The sequence below is a fragment of the Trichogramma pretiosum genome, unplaced genomic scaffold (genome assembly GCF_000599845.2).
Source record: "Trichogramma pretiosum strain Unisexual culture from Peru unplaced genomic scaffold, Tpre_2.0 scaffold1, whole genome shotgun sequence".
Taxonomy (NCBI): Eukaryota; Metazoa; Arthropoda; class Insecta; order Hymenoptera; family Trichogrammatidae; genus Trichogramma; species Trichogramma pretiosum.
The window spans coordinates 4,072,953-4,099,374 of NW_019641703.1; the positions used below are offsets into that span (position 1 = coordinate 4,072,953).

Below are 26,422 nucleotides of genomic sequence, written 5' to 3' on the forward strand. Positions count from 1 at the left end.
GCAGCTACTGTGTGTGCAGCCCTAGCGCTGTAACGCCGAAGACGTATGTGTGTACACCGCCGAGTAATTAATTTCACCTAAAAATTGCACCAATTAGAAGGCGGGGATATATCGCCGAGAGCGCGCGAATTAACGATAAAAGCGAGCAACGAAAGAAAGTTGCACACCCACTCGTTTGCCTTTTTTATTTGGTTTTTTAAGTAATTTTGAAAAGCTACGCCGTATATATACGTAGCACAGTTTCGAGACTACGGATAAGAAACGAGCGAGTACGTGGTATATATAAGAACTCGGCAAGCAACACGCAAGGATTTATAAAACGTAAAATAAAGCTCGCGAGCTGCGAACTACATAAACGTATCCCCCACCGTAGTACTAATGGAGAGTTTTATCTATCCACGAGCGCGCGCGCAAGAACTAAAACAATTAGGCGTGCACGAGGCACTTTATGTAGACGTTGAAAGAGCTGCCTATCCGATATCTCGCGCGGACATGATACATCTTTTTCATCCGAGATTCGCGGCAGAGAGCTAAGCTAGTTTGATGTTAACCACTAAAACAGCGCGGAGCTGCACCAAAATTTGGTTTTCATGACTCGCTTACGCCTTCTATGAGGAATTCATCAAAACGCTCAATTTACAGCCAATATACTCGATAACAACAAACTGATACATTCCGCAGTGCCACTCTCTCAACCAGAACGCTTATAAACTGTCGTCACTTTTGGCAGATGCTTTTTCTACAAGCAAATGACCCACCGACAGAGTGCACCATAGAACCTCAATAGATCTTCTGTATTCTTCTGACTTTAACCAGTTTTTTAATTTTGTCACTTGCAGATTTTGTAGATAAAGGTACTCGCCATCTAGTGGTGGAAGCTCAAAGTATTATTATCGTATTCAAAGTAGGGGAAAACTGATCTTAACCTTTGGAAACATTTAAATTGTCATATTCAAGTCGTTCAAGGTGCGCTTAATATTTGAAAAATAATTGTAATAAATAGTCATTTTTAGGCCATCAGCTCATTATTAATTTTGAGCATGTCTACCATATGGGTTGAAATGATCCGATCAACTCGATTCATCGAAAAAAATCGTAAAATGTTGGAAAAAGCAAAAGTTTTTACGTTCTCATTTCGAACGACGCGCATTATATACTCTAAATTCACCAGAGAGGTATAGCGGCAGACAAATGGGGAGAAAAGTGAGGACCATTTGCCGGTTCGCATAAGAGGCATCTTTGATAGTCACCAATTATGCCTCGCACTCGACCGCTGCTGCTACCACCTCTAGGCACACACACACACACACATACACATCATAGCAACGGCAGCGTCAGATTCGAGTCAAGCGCGCGACGGACGACGTATAGGAGGAAATTACCGCAGTGGGCACCGCACACAGCACCAGATGATGCAGCAGCCCGCCAGGCTCTCGTCGCACATTTTCTCTCTCTCTCTCTCTATCGTATGTATATAATACCCATCGAACGTCGCCGAATCGTCGTCGTCGTCACCCCCCTTAACTGGTAATTGCTTGGATGATCATTGGTAATTTGCGAACACATCTACGCTCGCAATCATTTCGACGAGGACGACTTAACCGGCCGAGAGAAACGAGCGATCACGGGGGCCCGCAGAGATTTGCACGGCAATTTGGCCCCCTAATGGATAAGTATGCGACGAGGTCAAACGTGGTGTGTACGTCCCACGACACTTTTTCAAAATTTAAAACGATAAATTGAAAAAAATCATAATCCTACTTCCATTTGACAAACCTTTTTTTCGCCAAAGGCTCTCGCGCATTGCACGCCTTTATCGACGCGAACATAAATTTTACCACACCAGAGCCCAAGTGACATCTGCCCTAATAGTCAATTACTTCCGATCTCCGCGGGTAAGAGAGAAAGAGGTACATATACGTTTGGCCAAGGGTGCATCGGAACAGAAAGAATGAGAGAAGCTCGTGCGCGCCTGTCTCGGGGCTTCCTGTTCCTGCTCTGCCTTCTCTCTTTCTGCTCCTCTTTATATCCCTAAAAATCAATCGAAGAGACCATGATTCCCACGAAAGCAGCAAGAAGAAGAGGAAGAAGAAGGAGCTTCCAAACGAGAGATGGCGGAAATCGTCTGCGCGTCGCAAAGCTTGCAGAGAGAGAGAGAGAGAGACTGAGCTTCCACCGCAATATGCCCTGGCTTTTCTCTCTACCATGGTTAAGATCCCCGGAGGGGTTACAATGAAAATCCTATATAGATTCCTGTGACTACGCGGCTTTTCGGGTAAAGAGGCCATTTTCATTTGTACCGGATCGACTAGACGTTTTGGGTGTTTCATACTTATTACAATTAGTGGCAGTGATCCTCGCTTTCTCATAGTGGATTATATCTCTCGAAAAAAAATAACGAATATTTTGACAAATTCATTATCTTAACTCTCGCGCTTCGCATCGCTACTTCTGAATTAGCCTCCATCCTGTATATAGCTGCTTGAGAGACGCTAATGTAACTCACTTCTCCTTGCGGAGTTTGTATATGCGGCAGTAAATTAAAAACAACGTCCATAAAAACAATAGCGCGCGCGCGCTTCGAGTAAAAGCCCGTCTTAATCAAGCTACATCACAATTACCAGCTGGCGATGGAGAGAGGAGAGAGAGAGAGGACTCTTTATTTTACTTCACGCGAGATTAAAATGCAGCGAAACCAGCAAGGCATCTTCTCTTTCTCCTCCGCCATTATTACTTATACTCTCCGCCTGCAGCGTTTGTGTGTGTGTGTGCATTATAATATTCCAGCTGCCTGCCCTGTGCTGCCTGTGTACGTGTATATAGTCTTCCTTGTATACGTGTCTCGCATGCTCAAGCAAATCCTGCTTGAGCTGGTCTCTCTCTCCCTCTCTCGTATCATTATCATAGTTGCTGTTGTTGCTTGCTTACTACTACTACTACAACTGCAACACGCATCCGTTTTGTTTTCTCGCCCCATAAAGTTTCTCGCAGCCCCAGCGCTTTTCCGAAGCACGCGCGCGCCCGCGCAAATGAAAAATAGAAAAGAAAAGAAAACACAGCGCGAGAAGCGAGAGCTTGGGCGTAGCTGAGCTTAGAGTATATAGAGGGTCAGTTCTCTCGGACACGAAAATTAGGTCGCACACTGTATAAGGTTTTCAATTCACGTTTTTTTCTTCGTGCAGCAGCGATATAACAAATACACCCTCAAAAACGTGGAAAACGACGACGACGACGCTCACATACATGGCTCGTATATAAATGCGAGTCGCGCGCGACTCGAACTACTCGCTCGCTCGCTCGCTTCGCACATGTACACACGCAAACACGCGACGCGCAGGGATTTTGGGGTGGCTCTATACATATTTACCCAAACTGTACTCAGTCAATGTCAGCGTGTGAGAGAAAAGAGCGAGCAAGAGAGAGAGAGAGAAAAGAGAAACTACGTAAACAAGCGACTTGAGTGCAGCAGCAGTGTACGCGTGCCTGTGTACGGATGCACGGGCATGTGCACGCGCGCGAGAGGCAATAGAAAAACGAATGAACATGACGCGCGGTGGAAAGAAACTGCTTTTATAACAAATTTCGGCGCACTGAACATATCTCTACGAGAAAAAAACCTCGCGAGTTGGAAAATTTGATATAAAAATGAACATTTTTCATGGAAATGCGCAACAATCTGAGGCAGAGAGACGCGTATGACTTTTTGATATGCATGAAAAGCCAAAATTTGCCCTCGGAACAATCCCCCGGTACATCTCCGCGGGGAAAATTCTACAGCTGCTGGTCGAGCTTTTTCGAGCTGCGCTAATACGAAATTTGGGGCGAAATGAAGTAAGCCCTTTTCGGCGAACTCATACGACGAGTTCTGTTATAAAGTACTGTGATTGTATAATTCACTACAAGTACTAGAGGATCGATAATGAGATCAAAGCTCACGCGTAGCGTATGGATTTCTATGCAGAAAAGAAATGGGATATTATCGGCTTCGAGCGAATCATTAGAATTATCAATATTTAATGCAATACACGGGACCAAAAGAATGGGATGAAGCGGCCGTTCAGCCCGGCTTGTTCATGCATTTTGCTTTGAGAGACTGCAAAAATGTGAATAATTTTCCACTAACGATGATCGGTATTCAGGAAATGATAGCACGCCGCCAAATTATAATAATTACGAGCACCGAGTCTGTGTGTGTGTATGTCGATGGATAATAATACCAGGAAAGCTTTTTATCTTGCTCGTATATAGCCGCGCGCACGAGTAGAGCAAACGAGCTTTTTATTAGCCTCACTATCGAACCCGTTCATTTATATATGATTTTACTCGTTTGATCCATAATAATCTACTCTTGCGCCGTGGAGTAGCCTTTAATCTTTCGATTTTTTATGCGTTGGCTATACGTGTTTCATTGCCTTGTGCTCTTGGAAAATAAAGAGATGATGTGTAAAATACATATTTTTTTAAAAATCTTATAAAATTTTCCAACACTAAGGTGGAACAGCTCGTTTGAGAGCCGAGACCTGATGAAAGTCAGTGAGTTTAGATTAGAATATACGTAGTATAATAGTGGAAATTCGAAAACAAACATATTTATAAGTAGAATGTTTTACATGAGAGAAATTATACTTATTTTTTAACCTTGCTTTAACTTATAACATTATTTTTAATTTGTCCCTTGCAGATTTATAGATAAAGATACGCGCCATCTAGTGGTGGAGGCTTGAAACAGCTAAATTGTCATTTGTGCTCAATATTCGTAACATAATTGAAGTAGAAAAATCGCAATTAACAAGCCATAGTTAATGATAATGTATTATTTAAAAAAAATTTTTGGTCATTTTTTGGTTATTAGGTCATTTGCACGCTGAGCATTTCTACCAAGGCTACATGATCAAATCTAATAATCCAAAACCGTGACTACATCAGCATTAATATTCAAGTCAATAAGATATGTAATCTCAGAGGATAACTTCAGTTTTAGTGTCTCTGAAGATTATCAAAGTTGATTATCAAAGCTATCGGAGGGATAGCTATCTAGTTCATAAACTTAACACTAATTACGTGATAGTCTTTTCAAATAGCCATTCATGTTTCTAATTCTAATTTATCTTGATCTGCGTTTAAGCTTCTATCAAGCTCAATAATTTAACGAAAGGATTCGGAGAAAAGAACCAACGATATTTGTTACTTTTTTCTTGAATTGAAATTAACTTTATCAATGCTTTTATCCATTGAAAAAGTATTTCGTAAAAAATCCAAATGAATTAGAGAAAAAAAAAGGACTCGGAAGACTCAAAAGTAACTTTGTGTAACAGCGATTATAACATTCAACTTGTTTCAAACTTCCTCATCACCAGTTTTTATAGGTTTTACTCGCTCACTCTCTTTCCCTGACTTTTATTCTTTCTCCCCTTTTTTCTCTACTCCATAAGTCCAGAATTTTTTCCCGTTACTCGATAAAGCTTCTAAAATAATACAGTTAAAAATTACCAGTTTATTTAAAGCTTTTCATAAATACACCGAATGGCAAGAAAAACGGAAGTAATTATTTTCAAAGCTTTTACAACGAACGTACACAACTGTACTTCCTATAACTCAAGAAAGATTACTGTATATTACAACATTATCTCACCAATATGTAACGCGAATTGTCCTTTTTTTACTCGTTCTATTAGAAGCTTCTCAACTTTACTTTATCTCTCTCTCTTTCTCTATCTTGCTCGTAGTACGTCGTGCTTGCGAGCTTCTCACTTTATGAAAACTCCTTCGTTCCCGTATATAGTACGGCTGGCCGAGGAACACGCGCCTACTTTCTCTTTCCCTACTTCTTGCAAACTCCATTTTCATCTTTTTCGTCGTCTAGCATACCCATTTCTCTTTTTCCTGTCTCATTCTTTGTTACGAAAAGGGAACCGAAGGCAAAGCTGCAGTGTGTGTGGCAAAGCTAGGCAAGATATAGCATCAGCGCGACAGCAACAGCAGTAGCAACAGCAGCGGCAGAGACTTTAATATCATTTTAAAATCAAAGTTTTTCGTCGGCTTACTCGGGGGCAACTTTTGTTTATCATTTGTTGCTTCGTTCGACTACAGCTCGCATTGCGGATAGTAGTAGTAGTAGTAGTAGCAGCACTAGCCTCGCCGTATGCGCTCGCGAACTTTCGACTTCTTGTTCGAGAGCAGAGCCGCCGCCGCTGCTGCCGCTGCTCGTTCGTCATGCACGATGTATAGATATAAATGTACTTTTTGCACCTCCAGGGCATATGCCAGAAGCATCACGACGGATAAATCTATGTATATACATGCAAGTCTGTCTTGCAGCCTCCCCACGTGCGCGGAGCTTTTATATATAATACAGCAACAGCACACGATCTCTTTCTCAACGCCTGAAGAATTTTTATGGCTAGTTGTGCGGTATACTGCGCCGCCATACGCGACAACAACAAAGACCTCGCTCGCGCGCGCGTAAGACTCGGGTAAGCTCAACTTTTTGCATTTTTAAGCTCTCTTTCTCTCTCTTCCCCGGTCGTTTCTCTCTCGTCCGCGCAGATTATACTACCTTATGTACGCTTCTATCGTTTACCAATGACATGCCTCGCTGGTAGTGGTAGATACATGCGTATACGTGCGCGCGACGAGCGTATAATATAAACTCGCGTAATAGCAGACAGCAGTCGCGTTAGTGCCATTAAAAGTAGTACGCCATCTCCTCCATATATCTTTATATACGCGTATACCGTATTGCGCGACGAGCTTTAATGTAAAATGTAATACACGCGAGGTATATAGCGAGAGATACTCGGCTATGTGTTGCGCTGCTGCTGCTGCTGCAGTTGTTCATTTGAAGAGGCCACTATACGACCCTTGCGAGAGATGAGAGGCGCAGCAGGTCGCAAAGTGTACTGGCACGTCATGTAAACGTATACGCGCGCGCGGGCGCGCACATGGCTATATATACATTCTCTGGCATACATATATTATTTTCTTTGATGCGACCGACGCGCGGGCGTCAAAGTGCTCCTGTCGACTAGGTACTACTAGCCTGGACGAGCTATATACTTGCTGCTCTCTTCGCCGAGCGCAGAGGAATCGAGGAGCGCCGCGCGCGCTCGATGGGCGTGTTCGTTCTGCTGCAGCATCAGTAGCAATAATGGCCAACTGATCGCGTACTGCTAAAACTACCAGTAGCAACCGGTCACTACCGGAGAGAAGAGAACCCTCCTGTGTCGGTGTCCGTACACACGAAAGGACGACGATGTCACGTGTAGGTATACACGAAGCCATGAAGCCACGAAGAGCTTGTCGCCTGCCGAGTGCTGCAAAGAGTAACTGGCCAAATTGGGTCAAGTTGTAAGGGGCCCTCCGACGCTGTAACTAAATAGCACTGAAATATTCATTGACCCGAGGGAGAGAGAGAGAGAGAGGATGTGCTGCAGGCAGAGTTTGTAAGCGATCGCTTAGTTGGATTTAACATCGAGAGGCCGGGCGCGCCCAGGATAATATTACACATTTTATACTACGCAAAATGGAGGATATTTTTGCGCGCGTTTCGGTTGCGATGTGAAAGGCGAGTTTGATATGCGCGGTGTTAACGTCAAATTCTCAACTCTATTCCACGAAGATATATATTTCTGGTAAATAGTGAGCCCGCGTGCATACGATGATGGACATCGAGATTTTCGTCGACGAAATCACAAACGCGCGGCTAAAGGGACGTACCACCACCCAGTGTGCGTGAAAGCAAAATTTCCAGCTCGGCTTTGTATGTATAAAGGTGAATGGGGGAGAAGGGTAAAAAGGACCACGTGAATTTACCTCGGTCGTGTCGAGCGATGACGACTACGTCGACAAAAGTGAATATATAGGTTTTACGCTTGAGAGAAAAATACATGCATTATAGAGGAAGACGTGGAACGAAGCAGGACATCCGTTCGATTCAACCAGTGGAGAAACTGAAATGCGCTTCTCGAGTTGAAGAAGAAGTAGAAGAAGAAGAAGAAAAAAAGTTGACGAGACGCAGTGTGATAGGTGTCTCAACACATACGTACGTACGTACGCATCGACGAGAAAAAAAAATAGAAGAAGAGAACGAGATCGAAAAGCAGACACAGAGAGCAGAGAGAGGGAGAGACGGGAATGAAAGAAGAAATGCAAGCGAGAACTAGAGAGCGAAGAATTCGTCGTCGAAGCTCGGTCTCCGGGCTTTTACAAGATCTTGAAATATATTCATTTTATCTAAGCAAGCTTGCTGCGCGTCATGTCTCATTTTTTTTTGTTTTTCTTGCGCGTACTGCCTGTGCTGCATGGGTGTTTTGCGCGCGCGAGTCAAACTTGACGTTCGACTGATATAAAGTCATGAGATGCGCGTAAAAGGCATAAGCATAAAATGAATGTCGTATTATATAGGTAAAGTGGAGGAAAATTTCAGCCGACGCTGCGCTGCTCTGCGAGAAAACCGATTGATTCGAATCTACATCTGAGTTCTGCTCCGGATGAAAACAAAACATTTCGTCTATTTACATTATACTTGAATATTGAATTTTCCGCAATCTGTTTACAGATTTATATTTTTCTAAGTTCGAAGAAAGCAAAAAATATACAAAATACACCATATGCGGAAAAGCAATACCAGATAGGACGCGGGATGTATCACAGTTAAAAACGGCAAACGTAAAAGATAAGTTGAAGCGACCGGGTGAATATTTCGAAGCGTAAATGTAAAACTAGAACATCTGGTGCCGCACAAATCGCGCGTCCGTGTTACTCTCTCGCACATAGTGGACTTGGCCAGACGCTGTCAAGTTTTATCTTGAAATTCATGCATAATTTATCAGAATTTTAGATATACAGTTCTATGTACGTGTAAAATTTAAACTAAGCAAAGTTTAAAATATTACAATTTTACGCAGTCCGTTGCCACGTTAGTTTTCATCATTTTTTAAACGAAAATGTCCATTACAAACATGTATGCGACGTATGATCGAGTCGGACTCTGTAAACCCATGTTCAGCAATAAATTAGATGAGAAAAAAATTACTTTTATATCGCAGTTTCATTTTATGCGCACGACAATTGCAAGAGCATTTCTTACGATTAATAATTCCACTAATACAGTCGAGCGCAAGCTCAAGTTAATACGACGAGCTTGCAAGCCATTGAGATAATTTAACCAATTTATTAAATTTGACTCTCAGTCTATCTCTTTCTTGTCAAAGAGGCGAGCGAAAGAAATGAAAGATGGGTAACAAATTGAAAAAGATCTTCAATCTTTTTTTTTGCAAAGATGAGGACTTTGTAGCGGTGTTATATATGTACGACGGTCAAAAGCAGGGCGGAATAATCAACGTTTGCCTCGGATAAAGGATCGGGCAGAAACAGAGTTTGCAGAGTTGTGCAGCTGCAATAACTCATCTGATTGTGAATTGCAGAAATCGCCCGGCACTGTCACTACCGTTAAGTCGCCATACTATGTCTAAATTCTCTCTTTGTTTTTGTGCAGCTCGACTTCATTTTTCTCTGCAATTTTTTTTGCTTGCGTCATTTTTTTATCCAAGAAGATTTTCATTTTCTTCTGTACCATTAAACAATTTTTATCAGGACAGCTCAAGTTTTTAATCTTTTGCTACACAACATGTAATATTTTCCTATAACTTTTGATGTAATACTTGCATTACTTGGTTAAAATTTCTAAAAGTTACAAATAAATCAACAAATACTAGGTGAGTTCTTTAATTTTGTTACGTCTTCGATCGCCTGCGGCGCCATTACTCCATCACGTGCCTCTCTCGGACACTCGAGAGTCTGCACTGCCACATAGCTGATTTTGCGACCTTTGTAGATTGCACGCGACGCGCGCTTACAGTGACGTCGTGTCGTGAAAGCGCACATGCGAGACTGAGTGCGCGCGCGAGAGAGAGAGAGTGAGAGAGGGAGAGAAAGAGCGAGTAAGCGAGACGGGAGCGAAGGGAGAGAGAAACTCGACGAAATCGATTTGACGCGACGGGCGCGGCTCCACTATTATAGCACCCATCGTCATGAAGCTCTCGTCTAGTGCTCGCGTAGACTGCACGCGCTAGAGAGTTATGTTTGCGCGTCGTTCGTTTTCTTTGGCCTCGTCTTCGCAAATCTATCCTCCGGTTTTGGGATATACTAATAATTTTTTCAAAACGTATACTTTTCATGAATACAAATCGTATGGGAAACTTATTCATTAAATTCGTCATATATTATAAAAGTTAAAAGATAGTTACCAACATGAAACTATTAGTTCATGCTATGGTTTTAAAATATGTAATATATGAAATTATAATATCGATTTTGGTACAACATCTACTAATTTATACATAATAACATAAAAACTTACCCTTCGGCTATTTCCGTCTTTGGGATTTAAGTCTGATGCAACAGTTCCGAAAATTGTAGGCTATAACAAAAAATTAATTCAACATTAGAAATACATTTTCATTATTTTACTATTATTTGAATCTTATTTACAGTTGATTTTTTAGCAAGATTTTTGAGTTTAGAAACGGGGATGGACGATCATCTAGCATGAACCTTATAGTAGTGTAGAATTGAACCTTATAGTTAATTATAAGTTTAAAATAAAATGGAAAATTGAAAATATTAAAAATAAAATTCGTGTTTCACCAATGAATTGGACCATTGCCTCATTGAACAATATCCGATATGGTCTAGTGGCTAGGATACCTGGCTCTCACCCAGGAGGCTCGGGTTCGATTCCCGGTATCGGAATTTTTTGTTTTGTAAACATTTGATACATTTTTAATATTTACATTTAATTGCTCTCAAATATTATTACCTTATGATCTGAGTTATTGAAGTAAATAACTTAGTATAGGTTTTTATTAAACTAAGTATAACTAAACATCTTTACTGGTGAACTCTTCACATCGATTACATTCAAGTGCTATTATTTCTAACTTAAATTTTTAAATAAATGTAAGAGTATCGAGAACAGTATATAAAAATCTCCTGTTCAGAAATGCATTTTTAACGAATGAAATATCAATCACTGCTTATTCGGGAACTAAACTAGATCAGAAAAGTTCTACGAGATGAAAAATAATTTAAGTTGCTCCAATTTTTACCTTCATAATTAATAATACAAATTGATCACAAATATTTCTTGAAGTTAGAACCATAAATATGATTGTTTCCCAACATCAATAAGTTAATCTTATTGTTTGAAATATTACACAGAATGGTGAATAATAGCAGTAGCTATTATACGCATTTGAGACCGGGGAACAGCTCTTCTAATTATACATCAGTTCGTTACCCCCGCTCCATAGAACTCATTTTTTGAAAAGGGCTCAGGTTTTGTATGGTGTCATTTGAGTATTCTCCAACACATCCGATATGGTCTAGTGGCTAGGATACCTGGCTCTCACCCAGGAGGCTCGGGTTCGATTCCCGGTATCGGAAATTTTTTGCTCTATAAATAAAAATATTTTTTGGATAAATTTAGATTACGTTACTCAAACAAGAGATGGCCACCAACATCCGATATGGTCTAGTGGCTAGGATACCTGGCTCTCACCCAGGAGGCTCGGGTTCGATTCCCGGTATCGGAATTTTTTGCTTTTGATTCATATGATATAATTTTATTCTCGAGAGCACCCCTTTCAGGCACCGAAGCCAATGCACGAACGTTCTAATAAAATTTTCTTTCTTTTTTCATACTTTTCAAAATTGAAAAAAGATTTTTAAATTATATAAATTTTTAGGTATTAGCGTGTCTATACCATTGAGTTGTGAATATATTTTATGAATATATGATAATGTCTATAATTTACAATAATAAACATGAGTTTAACCCTCAGAATACTCGAATACAACGTATGTTGCAATGTCATTAACCTCTACATATTTGACGTTAGATTGTTCAATGTTACAAGTCTCGGATGATTATTCTATCCAAAATAATTTTATTAAAATTTTTTCAAATTCTGTTTCACAGAGGGTTGAATTTTTTAATAAATTTACGTGAATTGTGTGATAGAATGGATTGATAGACTATTTGTGAAAGGTATTTGAATCTGTTATTGTTTAGCTGTAGTCTTATATGCAGCTTTTATCAGGTGTAGGTTAAAGCAATAAGTAATACATGAAGAAATTTTCAAAAAAAAGTTCAAAAAATTCCGATACCGGGAATCGAACCCGAGCCTCCTGGGTGAAAGCCAGGTATCCTAGCCACTAGACCATATCGGATATATTAATGAGGGCACAAATAGCATTACAAAGACCCAACCAGCCCAACTTTGTTTTAGAAACATAACTATATTTGAATGTAATCACTCTCGTCCTCAAGATTGTTCTTTTTGCAACTTAAGTTAATGTATGAAAACTAGCATATTCATTAATTTTAAATCCTACAATTTGCGTCAAGTTAAAAACTGGAGCTATTTGTATATTTGCGTCAAGTTAAAAACTGGAGCTATTTGTTTATGACAATTTTTTAAATAGTCTAAATTAAATACTAAACGAAAAATGAAACATTTTTATATTGCTATAGTATATTCTTATAGTAGGATACCTTTTTACAAAGTCCCGCGGATTTTAAACAATTTTATTAAATTGAAAATTTTAATAAACATCGTTGAAAATAAATTCGAATTTTTTTGACTTGAGGGAAACATACTTTTGTATTCAGGGGTTAGAATGAACAAGTCTACGCAGTTTTTATTTATCGACTTTTGTTGAACATTGTTTCACAAACTCATTGAAAATTTAATGATTTTACGATCGAGAAACAATAATTTTTATAAATTTAACATACAAAAAAGATGAAACTATGAAAAATTTGAATTTACTCAAAATCGACAAAAAATTCCGATACCGGGAATCGAACCCGAGCCTCCTGGGTGAAAGCCAGGTATCCTAGCCACTAGACCATATCGGATGTTGTTAGACAGAGTACAAAAAACTGTACATAAACTTAAATCGATATTCAGCATGCACAGAGCTAGTTACGTGCTTTGTGATGTGGGTGTACTCGTGATATGATTATAACTGGCTATTGAAATGTACAATTTTTATGAAAAAATCTAAAATTGAAAACATTCTCATAGTAGTGAAAACAATCAAAAACTCATTTGATTCGTCAAAATTGTAAACTTAAACAATAAAATAATTACCCTGATGAGTTAAAGTTGAAAGTTTCGAAGAACTAAGGTTCTGTTATATTTGTAAGAGAGCGTGCAGTTATTATTACGGTACTATCGTGATCATCTAATAATAAAACTTTACTGAAAAGAAGTTGATGTAAATTAATTGAGAATAGAACGTTACTTGTAACAGCTCTCTTAAAAACTTGGAAACTTTTGCGAGCACTTTCGTTGCTGATTATAACTACTACAGTGTGATCTGTAAGAAACGCCAACTTGTCATCTTAGCAACTTTCTGTTGTTTTCATGAAAGCATTTATGTATGATAATGAGCGAGCAGCTTAGATTTCTCCAGTCTAATTACTTATTCGATAATTATTTTCAGTATTATAATGCAACGACGCAAAAAGGGAATAGCGAAAAGTTTGATATTTCTAGGACAAAAGATTTTCAAATATGACTGAAAATTTAATGGCTTCATAACAAATGAACATTTTTATCATAGCACGGTCAATCTTCGAATTTTCAAATTCTAAGCGTGACTAAATAAATCTCTGTATTTTACTGTGCTGTCAGTGTTAAACATTCCACAAGTTCTTGAAATATTTGTATAAACATGCTAAAATTATGTACAAATAATCAAACAAAATTGACTGTACAGCAATGTTATGTACCGAAACCGCGACGATTTTCGTATGGCTAAATACCGACAAAGGTTTATCAGCAGTGGAATTATTTGAAGTTTGAAATTTTGTTTCACGAAATTTGTACGATCAAATGACTTTTAATTCAAAAATCAAGTACCATTATTTGATACGATTTATATATTTTATCCAATTTATTTCAACTCACATAGAAAATATAACGCACACAATTAACTTGCAATTAAGTAATGATTGAAAAATTGTTAAACGCAAACCAAAGAAGTAACAATATCAGCTAGTAATATTGAGAAGTTATCAACAAGGATAGTTAATTTATGGCGCAATGAAATTTATGCATTTATTCCCACGTAAAAATTTGAACTGTGTGCAATATATTTGCAATATATTGGAAATGTATATCTGCAATATATTGCCGCATGATTCGCCGATATATTTCACATGTATGGGCCAGTTTACATTTGCCGATATATCGCAAATATATTGCATACAAAAATCAAAATTCAGCCTGATATATATATATATATATATATCGAATACATTGAATCAAATAATTATTGATCGATATTTAATTACACAAATGAATATTTTGTTCGTGGTAATTATTTTTAAACATATATGAGTGAATTTTATTATTCGAACGATGGTATTATTCAAATATAAAAATAATGTTTATTTGAAATAATTAAGTAGTATAAATTTAAAATTATAATTATGTAACGTCACATAAATCTCATAAATTGAACATAATTCCAATAAATTTATAATCATTGAATGATGACGATTTTTTCATCTCCTTGGATGGCGAAGTGAACCAATCATCATGTTGATGACATTTGTAAAATCTACTGGCTTGAGAGTTGACGCGCACTTTCGATTCACATAATCTAGAATAAGAAAATAAAAAATTAAGGGAAATCCAGTTTACAATCGCATTAATGATATTAATATTAAATGTTACATTCAACGGCGCTGGTTATATCTTTTGGTATTCCTGGGGCACCTGCCGACGACCGTCCTCGCGCACACATGTTAATTAAATTTTCCGGACCAACCAACTCCTTCATTAACCGACGTGTGGTTTCTCGAGGGTCATGGAGAAAACGTTGAATGTACGTCAATTGTGCTTTGTCAATCCATACGTTATAAGCGTTACACAATTGAATTCTACCATTCCCTCCCTGCCGACTCTGTTCAAGCCGATCCCTGTTGTCTCTCTGTGAATATAGAACAAATTGGTTAATTTTATGTAGTTAACACAAATAAAATTCAGCTCTTACCTCCAATGGCAATGCCACAGGTTCAATAATTATCCCTCTTTCTCTATCTTCCCTCTCCTGATCTTGGCGCTGCTGCTCTGCTCTCTCTCGATCTTGACGTTGCTGCTCTGCTCTCTCGCGATTTTGCCGTTGCTGCTCTGCTCTCTCTCGATCTTGGCGCTGCTGCTCTGCTCTCTCTCGATCTTGACGTTGCTGCTCTGCTCTCTCGCGATTTTGCCGTTGCTGCTCTGCTCTCTCTCGATCTTGACGTTGCTGCTCTGCTCTCTCGCGATTTTGTCGTTGCTGCTCGGCCCGCTCGCGATCTTGACGCTGCTGCTCTGCTCTCTCGCGGTCTATACGCTGCTGCTCGGCTCTCTCGCGATCTATACGTTGCTGCTCGGCCCTCTCACGATCTTGACGCTGCTGCTCTGCTCTCTCGCGATCTTGGATTCGCTCCTCTTCTATCTTTCTCCGTTCATCGTCTGAACTTTCGTCGTGACTCTCTGAATCGCTTGACTGGACGCCATCTACAGAGCTCTTAGAGTAACTGAGCTGGTCGTTCGGGCTCTCGACATCGCTTTCCTCGTGCAACGAATTATGCAAATTCTCGAGGCAGTCTTCGTTGCCTTCGCCAATTTTTTTTCTTTTTTCTTCAATCTCTTCATCACTGCTCTCGACACATAGTGTCCGTTTTCGTTTTACTGCCCCTTGAAATAAATTTTCATCATCGCTGTAAATAAATAAATTAAATAAATCATCGCTGTAAATAAATAAATAAATAATTGTACATAAACTCATACCTGCTTTCACTTTCTGTGCCATACTTATTCAAATCATTCAGTACGTTGGGAAGCTGAAGCAGATGTTGATTTGAAATTTCAGCAACTTTCATCTGCTTCTTCTTAGTTTCGGAGCTTTTTTCTTTCAATAATACTTTTTCCTCGACCGCTAATGATTTGATTTTGGATTTTTTCGGAGGTATAATTTCTCCGTCGCAGTTGACATTTATTTTCCTCAGATAAGTTTCGTCATCTGTAAAAATTTAATTTCAAAAAACTACACTAAAAAATGTTCGAAAAAAGACATTTTTCGTCATGCTATTGCATAAATAAATTCAATATGTATTGATTTTTTTTTGTAATAAGGTATACTCACAGCTTTTCCTCACTACTTTGGCTGAGTAGTTTTTTCCATCGCTGTATTTCACCGATGTCTCTGCTCCTTCGGCTACGTCAGGCTGTAGTTGCTCGGCTTTCACGACACTAACATTTTTAGTTTTTGTCCAAAAAACTAAGGCAAACATCGCTAGTCCGTCTAAAAGTACGCGTATTGATCGTAAACGTCACGTTAGCAAATTATTGCGATTTAGCGGTTAACACGCTAGTCGTTGTTTGTTGATATACGGAGCGCATTGAAAAAAAAACGAATCGGATAGCAATGTATATATAGTATATAGTTTGTACTTATACTATATAGTATAATATCTTTGCATCAGTCGTGTTTAACCAATTGAAATTTTGACGTTTGCGTGTAAACAGTGTCAAAAGTGATTTGAAAGCTAGTGATTATTTTTTAAATCAATCCCAAAAATGCCCAAACGGCCGAGTACATTTAACGAGCATTGTGATTATATAAAACGACGTTCAAAAAAATATTTCTGCAGCAAAAACGTGAATGTTCCTGGAGAAGATCAAGCGCTGTGTATAGAATCTGACCATTTGCAGGTAAGAAATTAACTATTTGAGTTGTGTGAATATTTGAGTATTTTTTTCAATTTTATTATTATAATGTCATACACATATATCTATAAAGTTTCATAGGTACAATTTTTTTTAATTTCTGTGTTTAAAGTGGTAGCTTTTCATATAAAATTCATAGAAATTATATACGTTACATGAAACATACAGAAAATTATTTATTTTTAGTCGGACCACGAACCTGGACGAGTGAGCTTATATCACGACGTAATCGATGAAGAAATTTGCGCATCAGAGGAGCCAAGTGAAATTTATCATTGCGACGTAGTCAGTGGACAAAATTTCACAGTTGAGGAAACAAGCGGGGTTAATCAATGCGATGGTTAATGCATATTTTATTATATCTATCAAAATGTATCAGGGTCTAATTAATTAAAACAAAATTATTTTCTAGATTCTTTGGGAACCGATGACGAATTTGACAATGACAGTGAATTTTCTTATGAATGTGGAGCCACCGAAGAAAATATACATTCATCATTGGATGAAGAGCTTTACGATGGAGCTTCGATGACATTACGTGAATTCGTCGTATGCATTGGTGTTTTAAAATCAAGTAGCCGCCAAACTGATACCCAGATCGCCAATATATTGGAGTTATTTTCTTTGGTTTTACCAAAAAATAACAAATGCCCGCAGAGTCTATACAAATTTAAAAAATACGTTCGTGGTATCGACGAGACTATTTTGAAAAAGCACTATTTTTGCTCAGAATGCGTTAATTTAGCTCCGAATACTGATAGTAATATTGATGAGGATGAATTATCAGAAGATGAGACACAGGTTGACATTTTTGTTCCGTGTGAGTGCAACGAAAAAAAATCGTATTTTATTGAAATTCCTCTATTCAAACAGCTGAATTCCCTATTCAAACGTCCTAAATTCTACAAAAATCTCACGAAAATAGAAACAATTGTAACGCGAGATAGCTCTACTTTGCAAGATGTCTACGATGGCAGTATTTACAAAAAATTTTTAAAAAATATTCGTCCGAATGAATATTGGATAAGTTTTATGTGGTACACGGATGGTGTTAAAATTTTTCGCTCTTCGAAATATAATATTTGGGGCTTTTTTTTGATAATACTGGAACTGCCATATAGCGAGCGCTATAAAATTGAAAACATGATCTTAGTGTCTCTGTGGTTCGGAGAAAAGAAACCTCTGCCAAATCTTTTTTTACGTCCGTTATATGACACTTTCGAAAAATTACAAAAAGGTATTGAGATTTTTGTGACAGATCTAGAAAAAAAAATAACTTTACATGCCGCTATCATATGCGGAACTGCTGATCTTCCGGCTAAATCGTTATTTTTATCCATGAATCAGTATAATGGGAAATTCGGATGCCAGGTTTGTGTGCAAGAAGGTGAAAATTTAAATAACACCCGAGTTTACCCATATGTACCTAACTTGAAGTTACGCACTGAAAGTGACGTTTTAAAATCTTCATTTGAAGCCGTTGAAATGGGGTTTGCGGTCGCTGGAGTAAAAGGTCCAACGATATTGTCCAAAATATGCTTCAAGTTTATACGCTCCACAGCAGTTGACGTTATGCACTGCCTTTTCGGAGGTGTAATAAAAAAATTAATTGAGCTTTGGTTCGACGTCAAGTACGCTAGTGAACCTTTTAATATATCACAACTCACGGACGTAGTAGATCAAAAGCTCTGCTCTATAAAACCCCCATCTTACATAAGCAGACGTCCAAGATCTATAAAAAATCATTTACTTTTGTGGAAGACGGCAGAATATAAAAATTTTTGTTTGTATTACTCCTTGCCAGTATTAGAGAATATTCTACCTGATGATATTTTTGATCATTATAAATACCTTGTTTTAGCCGCTTATTTACTTTCACAAAATTCTGTTTCACGAGAAAACTTGAGGTTCGCTGATATTTTAATAAACGAATTTACGATGAGGTTTGCGGACTTATACGATCCAAAATTTATGAGCCCAAATTTGCACCATTTAAGACACTTACCGATTGTAGTTTCTAGACTAGGTCCGTTGTGGACAAGTTGTTGTTTTCCCTTAGAAGACATTAACGGTAAAATGAAAGCTTTTATTCACAGTAGCAATAAGCCAGAAATACAATTATTATCTAATTTAGATCTGCATATAAAAATTCATATTCTACAATTCGAGTGGCTTCGCAAAAATACCGATGCGTATCAATTTTGTACAAAGCTCTCCTCAAAAAAAAAGTACAATTTAAAACCACTAGAGAATTCTATTTTCTCGGTCGGTAAAATTAGTAAGTTATCTATTTCAAAAGCTGAGGAGTTTTTAATGTTACACAATTTACAAGGAAAAACTGTTTTCATATTTTCGAAAATGTTTAAAAAGAATAAATTGTATACCTCTGAACTCATTCAAAAGAATCAATTAAATGAATCGAACTTTGTGACATTTTACATGAGAGGACAATTACACTTAGGTAGTATTTTGAAATTTTATAAAATAAATAATTGTGACTGCAATGAACTTTGTGAATGTGATGGAAAAAATTATGCATGTATAAAAATGTATGACACAATTAATCCTTTTTCTGTGAATATTCAAGGAAGATCGATAGAATATATTCACGAGTGCGTAGAAAATTCTCAAATAGTTTTAGTTAAATTAGATGATATAAAAGACATATGTATCAAAATGATTATTAACGATACCATTTTCATCTGTGAACCCGTAAATAACATTGAATTTGAATAAAATATTAATCTACAAAAGTTGTCATCGAATTATTCATAAATAATAAAGTTATTACTTTAATCATATAGGTTGTTTAATAACTAAATTATGATTATTCATATATTTGAAATGTATATCAGGCCGAATTTTGATTTTTGTATGCAATATATTTGCGATATATCGGCAAATGTAAACTGGCCAATACATGAGCAATATATCGGCGAATCATGCGGCAATATATTGCAGATATACATTTCCAATATATTGCAAATATATTGCACACAGTTCAAATTTTTACGTGGGTTGATATTATTCATTTCACTTGTAATTATACTACTGAGATCATGACTGGACGATTATTATATACTGCTTGGGCCAGTACAAGTCTATCACTTTCGCGCAGTTCAATTTAGAAGCGAGAGTAGTTAAGGTTCAAACTACAATCTCATTGACCTTCTGCACTCACTATTAAAGTCGATAATGCAATATGATATGTAATATTGATTATCGAACAAAATATTCAAATTTGTGGTTTTAAGATCGATAATCATAATATCGAAATGTTACATGATAATACGCGTAATTGCTAACTTTAATTAGTACAGACTTTATGAAGTTTGAGTTAATTGGACGCATTATTTGCGGTGGACCAAAATTCTATCGTATTGTGATAATATTATTGAACATAATTAACCGCTATGCGTTATGACTAATTGATTTATGCAGAAAATTTAAGTCACATTTAAAAGAAGAGGATTATTTATTTAAATTTATAAATTTCTTAAAATCATAATCGAAACTCATATTTTAAGTGTATTCAATGAACCGAAAGTATTTACTTGTAACAATATCGATTTAATTCGAAGGTTATAGTTTGGTACTTTCTGTTGATATGAGTTGAGCAACACTATCCTATGAACCAAGATTTACCAAGAGTAGGAAAAAGCTCTTGATGGTAAAACAGTACAGTATGGAGTTGAACGGTAATATCGCTGTCGATAAAGTAGAGAGTATGTTTTTTGTTATCATACAATTCTACTTGACCGTTAGATGACGATGTTACCTGATATCTTCTGTCAAATAAAATGTTTATTTGTTTTTGATAGATAGACTATTGTTAAAAAAAAAGTTTGTTGTAATTCATTTACAATTTTGTTAGAAAAATGAACAAATAAGAAGCTACTCTTTCATTAATTACGAAACGAGAAGCTGATGATAAATTATTCATTAGTACTATTTTAGTACATTAACTATCTTTAATGGCCATGTAATTAGAAATGCTGTCCATTTTGATTTACCTCTTCTTTTTATCATGTATACCTCTATAGAGATTTACATAGTTTCTTACGCTAAGAAGACGAGACGAAGGGAGAGCTCGAGAATACCAGTAGATGTATTTTACAAAAAGGACGTAAACTGTACGAAAGCTATATCTATATAACACGCGCATGTATCAGCATGATCAGCCCGTTTTTCCGGTAGGGCTAAGTCGCACACGCGCCTCGCTGGTAATGCACACAAATGCATTTATATGCCCTATAAGAGTAATGTCAGGGGGAACAGGTTACTCGAGCTTCCACGGCACGTCGTAGACTATTTTTTTGCTCGCTTGCTCGCTCGCTTGCGAGAGTCAGCTCCATGTGGGTTTGATTTTTGTTGGATTTTACAGTGACTGATGTGGAAAAAAGTATTTTTACCTACAGTGTGAGAGCAGCAGGGAATTTGTATTCGCATTACGAAAGATGATAATCGAGATTATTGGGGGAAAAACAGTAGGTATAACAAAAACTCGGGAGGATGAATTGCTTCATCCGAATCTTTTGTTTAAAGTCAAACATCATAACGCGAACGTCATAAATATATCAAAGTGTAAATAAAAGAATTAGTTACATCTTCCCCCTATCATTTTAATTCGAGAGAAATTGATCGTCTTTCGCTCCCTTTATTTGATGCGCTCATCCAAGTTCGTCCGTAGAAACCTTTGAATTGAGACCCAATACCACCGATATTGAATTTCTGTTATACAATCGGGTATTTTCCGCTACCAACCAACGAACATTTTTTTTTCCTTTCAATCAATAATCTGTCAACTTCAACGTGTATTACTTAACGTGAATATCACAGAATACAATAATAAAATAGTTCCACGCGCTATTACACGATATCCTTCTTTTTTTGCTTCTCAACCATAATATATAAACACAAATACACAATGTGTACATTAGATCGAAACAACACTAATAGCGCGACGTTGTTTTCTTGCTGCTGCTGCTGCGCGCTTTCTGCCGCTCTTAATGAGTCATTCAAGATATTATGAATTATTCATTAGAAATAATGGGATTATTAAAATAATAACAATGCAGCAGGCGTCGTACACGTCGTTCCGCAACCGAGAGCAAGTGAGAGTCGCTCGCTCGATCGTTTGTAGAACAAAGCAATTGCCACTTTGCTATGGAAGCTAACCCGATATTACTGCATTAAATCTCTTATTTCCGATTTCGACGCGATGAACCAATCGTGTTCTCGACTCGTTATTATTAAGATCCTTCTACGATAAGCGCGTCATAAGACTTCGGATCGAGAGGAAAAAAAAGAAAAATTAGCTCAGTTGGAAGGATTATAACTGCGCGCGGAAACGGCATCGGCGCATCCATTGGATTAAATATACCTGCTGCTGCCGCTGCGTCCGACTGTAATCACGGTTTATAATTCCGAAGACATAGCTTACCGCGGATGCAGTCGTTTGTACTCCCTTGAGCTTTCCATTTTTGCCAACGCCGCTACCACTACCGCCGCTGCTATCGGCCGCTGCCAGTAGTACCTCGCCGTCGACCACCGAGTCACCAACGCCGCCACCGCCAACGACGACGTCGCTCAATCCCAGACCCGACAGGCTAGTCGTCAAGCAGCAATTCTGCGGACAATCCGCCACCACGCCGTCGCCGCAGAACGGGCAGCTCGTCAGGCGGCCGCTTAAACCACCACCACCACCACCACCGCCAGCACCAGCAGCGATGTCGTCGTGAAGAACGTTATTGGTGCTCGTGTTGGTCGTGTATCCCTGATCGGAGCTCGCGTTGGAGTTGGGCCGCGACTCGTCCGAGCTGTCGAAGGGCTTGTTGGGATTCTTCGGGCGCTGCACGACGCCGATCGGCTCCCAGATCTCGCTCGTCGTGGAGGAGTAGCTGTTGTTCTCCTTGGTCTCGCGACTGCGCTCGTCGACGATTTTGCCATCTCTGGCTACTGTGACCTCTTCCTTGGTGACGATCGATGACTTCACGTTGAGCGACGTCTCCAAACGCACCGGTACCCTGTGGGAGAAAAAAAGAAAAAGAAATCAATACAGCTGCGTTATTAGGAACTTTTGAAATTCTTCAAGGGGGCTGAAAATCCTGGAACGAGCTCGCGCGCGCACGAGGGTAACAGACACAAAAGCCATTGTTCATAATTAGTAATTCTCCGATCGAAGCACGACGCATTTAGAAGCTCGTATTTTATTTTACGAGGTATACGCTACGACAAAGAAAGTCACTTCTCTCTCTCTCTCGAGTCGCGCGGATGATTCCCGCAAGGAAGGCAAGTAGCAAGTAGCAGCTCACAGCTCCAGTCACTACGAAATCCTCCTAAAAAGCCAACCAACGTTAAATCTAGTGGGCACGCGCTCGACTCGCTCGTGCTTCGCGCATTCGAGTGATTTATGTGGCCCGAGCTTGAGCGCCAGATGCTACGCCTCCAGCGGCAAAAGCAGCCTCTGTGCCGTGTATACGTATATGCGTTTTTCCATTTCTCGCTTCTCGCGCTATTACTATACCATACGCTATATACGCGCGAACGATCTCTCGCGTTATAGTACATATAAGTTAGGAAGGCGCGCAATGTTAGCTTTAGACAGGCCTGTGTTAGAAAGAGGTGCGAGTATATTATATGCGCGAGTGCGAGAGCCGAGAAACACTTTAAATATTAATCACTGAAGAGTGCGAGAATGTCACACGCGGTACGCGAGAGTATAAAAATACGCGCAAAGAGTAATATCCTAAGCCACTTAATATTTATCTCCCTATTGTTGATGTTCAACAAATTTCGAGCGCAATTTAATTTTTCAAGACTTCTGTTATTTTCAATTAACGAGTCGTTACTTTTCTATACGAACGAATGAAAAATAAAGTACGAAATTGAAAAAGCTCTATCTTTTCTCGTTTCATTGTTGACTCTCCGGCCCTGCGCGCTACTTCTTTCTTCCTACCTCTGCGAAGATTTCACTTCCCTTATATATACCACCAGCTCTCGAGAGTCGTGACTTTTCGCTTTTCGAGTTCTTTGTAAGTACATAGACTATATACGTATATCGTCATTGGAACACGCGGACTTTTTTCGGTCGCGCGCAGTATTTCCTGTACCCATATATAGAGGATTTTTCCTTCCTCCAATATTTGTTAAAAGAAACCGAAAACTTTTCATCAAGTGCTTTTATAGACACACGAGTTATAAGCATCGAAACCGCGTAGCACATCGTTCCGCGCTGCGCAACGCCGACGTTGTGTGTATCGAGCAATAGTTACAGATATCGAGAGGATCGATACAATATGTGTGTGCGCAGAGCGCGAGGCAGTGCCACTGCTGCAAACACACATAGGGTCGCAAGATTTTATCTCTCTCGTGTTACTGCAGTGCTCGCCGCGGTGGGGATCTGCTGCTGCTGCTGCTGCTGCTGCAGCGGCGAAACATCGTAGGGTGTCGCTCGTTTCTCTCTGTGCGCGCCTTGTTTGTGTTATGAGGCAAGACTCTTTCGGCTAATGCGGAAGTTGTCAGTTGAATTATCGTCCGCTTTTCGATTTTAAATTTTATTTCTCACGCGTTCAGATACACACACGTGTGTGCAATGCGTGTGTGTTTGCGTATTGTGTGTACGTACGAAAGTCAAAAAGAGATTATGCTCGGTGTAACGTGTAAAGCCTCTTGACGCGCGCGATCAGGGCCCCGTTGTACTGTCGATTCGGTATAAAATTTATTGCATCGTCGACGAAATGTTTCTCGTGTTTGCGATTGCACGCGCGGGTATGCGATCCTCGCACACACAGACACACACGCACGTGTTGTCGCTGCACAAAATATAAAAATACAAGAACTGTGCTGCAGAGAGAGAGGCTCGTCGCGCGATATCGTGGCACGAAAAAAAAATTCTTGTTTATTTTATTTAACGAACTGATATAACGAGAAATGCACGTTCGTAATATGTTTGCGGGCGCGAGTTCTCGAGCGCGTCGCTGGATCGAGTATTATAAGCATATTTAAAGTGATTCAATGCTGATGTCTTTATTGCTTGTCGGCGCGCATGTCGGCGAGCATTAATTTGCTTGATAATATGTAAGCCTCGGTGAATGAGTAATGGGACAGCATTGGCAACGAGAGCACATCACAGAATTGAAAAAGAAAGATGGTAGGAGGGGGAGAGTCAAGATAAGCTAATAAAAAGCATGAGCTCTCGCGCGCGCGCAGGCGAAAAATGTGTCAATGTCAAGTAAAGAGAGAGAGAGGAAAGAAGCCATGGAGAAAAGAGATACCATGCGCTAATTATTTTTCTTTGCCCGCCCACGGCTATCATTTATATTCTTACAAGTGAGTTTGCTGCCAACCGGGCGGCAACGCGAACTCGAGCGACGACTCAATACGACGTGCATAATACGATTCGAGAGAGAAAAAGAGCTGTAAAATGCATTCTGCATACGATATAGACACTTGCGAATTTCGCGCGATACAACGACGAGGCGAATTCGTCGCATCGGTACGCGAAGCGCGAAATGTATAAAGGCATTAAAAATGAATCAACGTGGCTCGCAGAAAAAAGTATCACGATCAACGAGTAGTAGTACAATAAAGACTCGTTGCGATCAGAATACAATTTGCATTTTATACACTCGCCAGCTCTTTACCTTCAGCACTTGTACAAACGAACGTAAAAGGATTCTCCTCTCTCTCTATCCCTCCTTCTCTCTTTTTTTTTATTTTCGCTCGCAATATGTTTCTTGAGCTACGGTGCGCGCAAGAAGTCCCGGTAGTGATTCATTAAAAGGGCCAAGAGACGACACATACGTACACTGCGAGTCCGGCGGGTCGACGAAGAAAAGGAGAATTTACGAGATAGCTACGCCCGCGCGAGGTATATAGGAAATAAGGTACTGCTACGGTGAAAACCGATACCGTACGTATACACAGTATAGAGCCTAGAATGTATCATTTGCCCTTTTCGCAATTCGTCTTAAAGGTATATATACGTATACAAGTTGAATGGAGTCGAGATCGATCCACGCGTATTTACGCGCAGCCTATAAAAGTATTAAAAGGTACGATATATATATACGTAAGGAGCTGAACATTTTTATGGCATCGACTGCGAAATTGCGAGAATTAAAGTTTATACGAATAATGCCCCCGCGAGCGCGAATAGTCGTGTGGATACTTTTTGTTCTTTTTATTATTATATGCAGCGAGCTCCGTGGCGCCAGCGAGCGCAGTATCTTTCGGTCGTTGCGAAGAAGCGTTTGAGCAGAAAATGACTCCGCTAAATGTGCGAAAGAGAGAGAGAAAGAGAGAGCGAGAGAAGGATAGAGTACCACGAGCTATATTCATCATTTAAACGGTCGTCTACTTCTATGGGCTATTTATAACGGTGGCGGCGAGGGAAAATAAATTATTGGACATCGGAATTATCGGCGAAAGACTGTTGAACTTGGAGCTCCGGAGCGCATTATTATTAAGCGATAAAGATGAATCATTTTTAAAGGTCGATAAGTATCGTGTAAAATTCAATTTGTTATTCCGCGTACGTACACGTCCACGCGGTGCTCCACGCTGAAGCTGTGTAGAGTAAAGAATCGATACATTGCCGAATGAAATCGCTCGAGCGGAAAATGCGAAATATC

The 26,422-nt window shown here is 39.0% G+C and overlaps 1 protein-coding gene and 5 non-coding genes across 6 annotated transcripts in view; 3 read left to right on the plus strand and 3 right to left on the minus strand.

Annotated features, from left to right (window-relative positions):
* LOC106653532 overlaps positions 1 to 26,422 on the minus strand; it is a 174,704-nt gene that overhangs the window by 89,120 nt on the left and 59,162 nt on the right. Inside the window, exons 5-7 of the mRNA XM_014373014.2 lie at positions 22,336 to 22,813; positions 22,231 to 22,260; positions 10,349 to 10,420 (exon numbers count right to left, since the gene is read on the minus strand). Coding sequence (XP_014228500.2) covers positions 10,349 to 10,420; positions 22,231 to 22,260; positions 22,336 to 22,813 — 580 coding nt within the window. The remainder of the gene's footprint in view (positions 1 to 10,348; positions 10,421 to 22,230; positions 22,261 to 22,335; positions 22,814 to 26,422) is intronic.
* Positions 10,681 to 10,752, plus strand: Trnae-cuc. Its single transcript has one exon. It is a non-coding gene; the product is annotated as a tRNA-Glu (tRNA).
* On the plus strand, positions 11,374 to 11,445 carry Trnae-cuc. The gene has a single exon. It is a non-coding gene; the product is annotated as a tRNA-Glu (tRNA).
* Trnae-cuc lies at positions 11,523 to 11,594 on the plus strand. The gene has a single exon. It is a non-coding gene; the product is annotated as a tRNA-Glu (tRNA).
* Positions 12,160 to 12,231, minus strand: Trnae-uuc. Its single transcript has one exon. It is a non-coding gene; the product is annotated as a tRNA-Glu (tRNA).
* Positions 12,851 to 12,922, minus strand: Trnae-uuc. The gene has a single exon. It is a non-coding gene; the product is annotated as a tRNA-Glu (tRNA).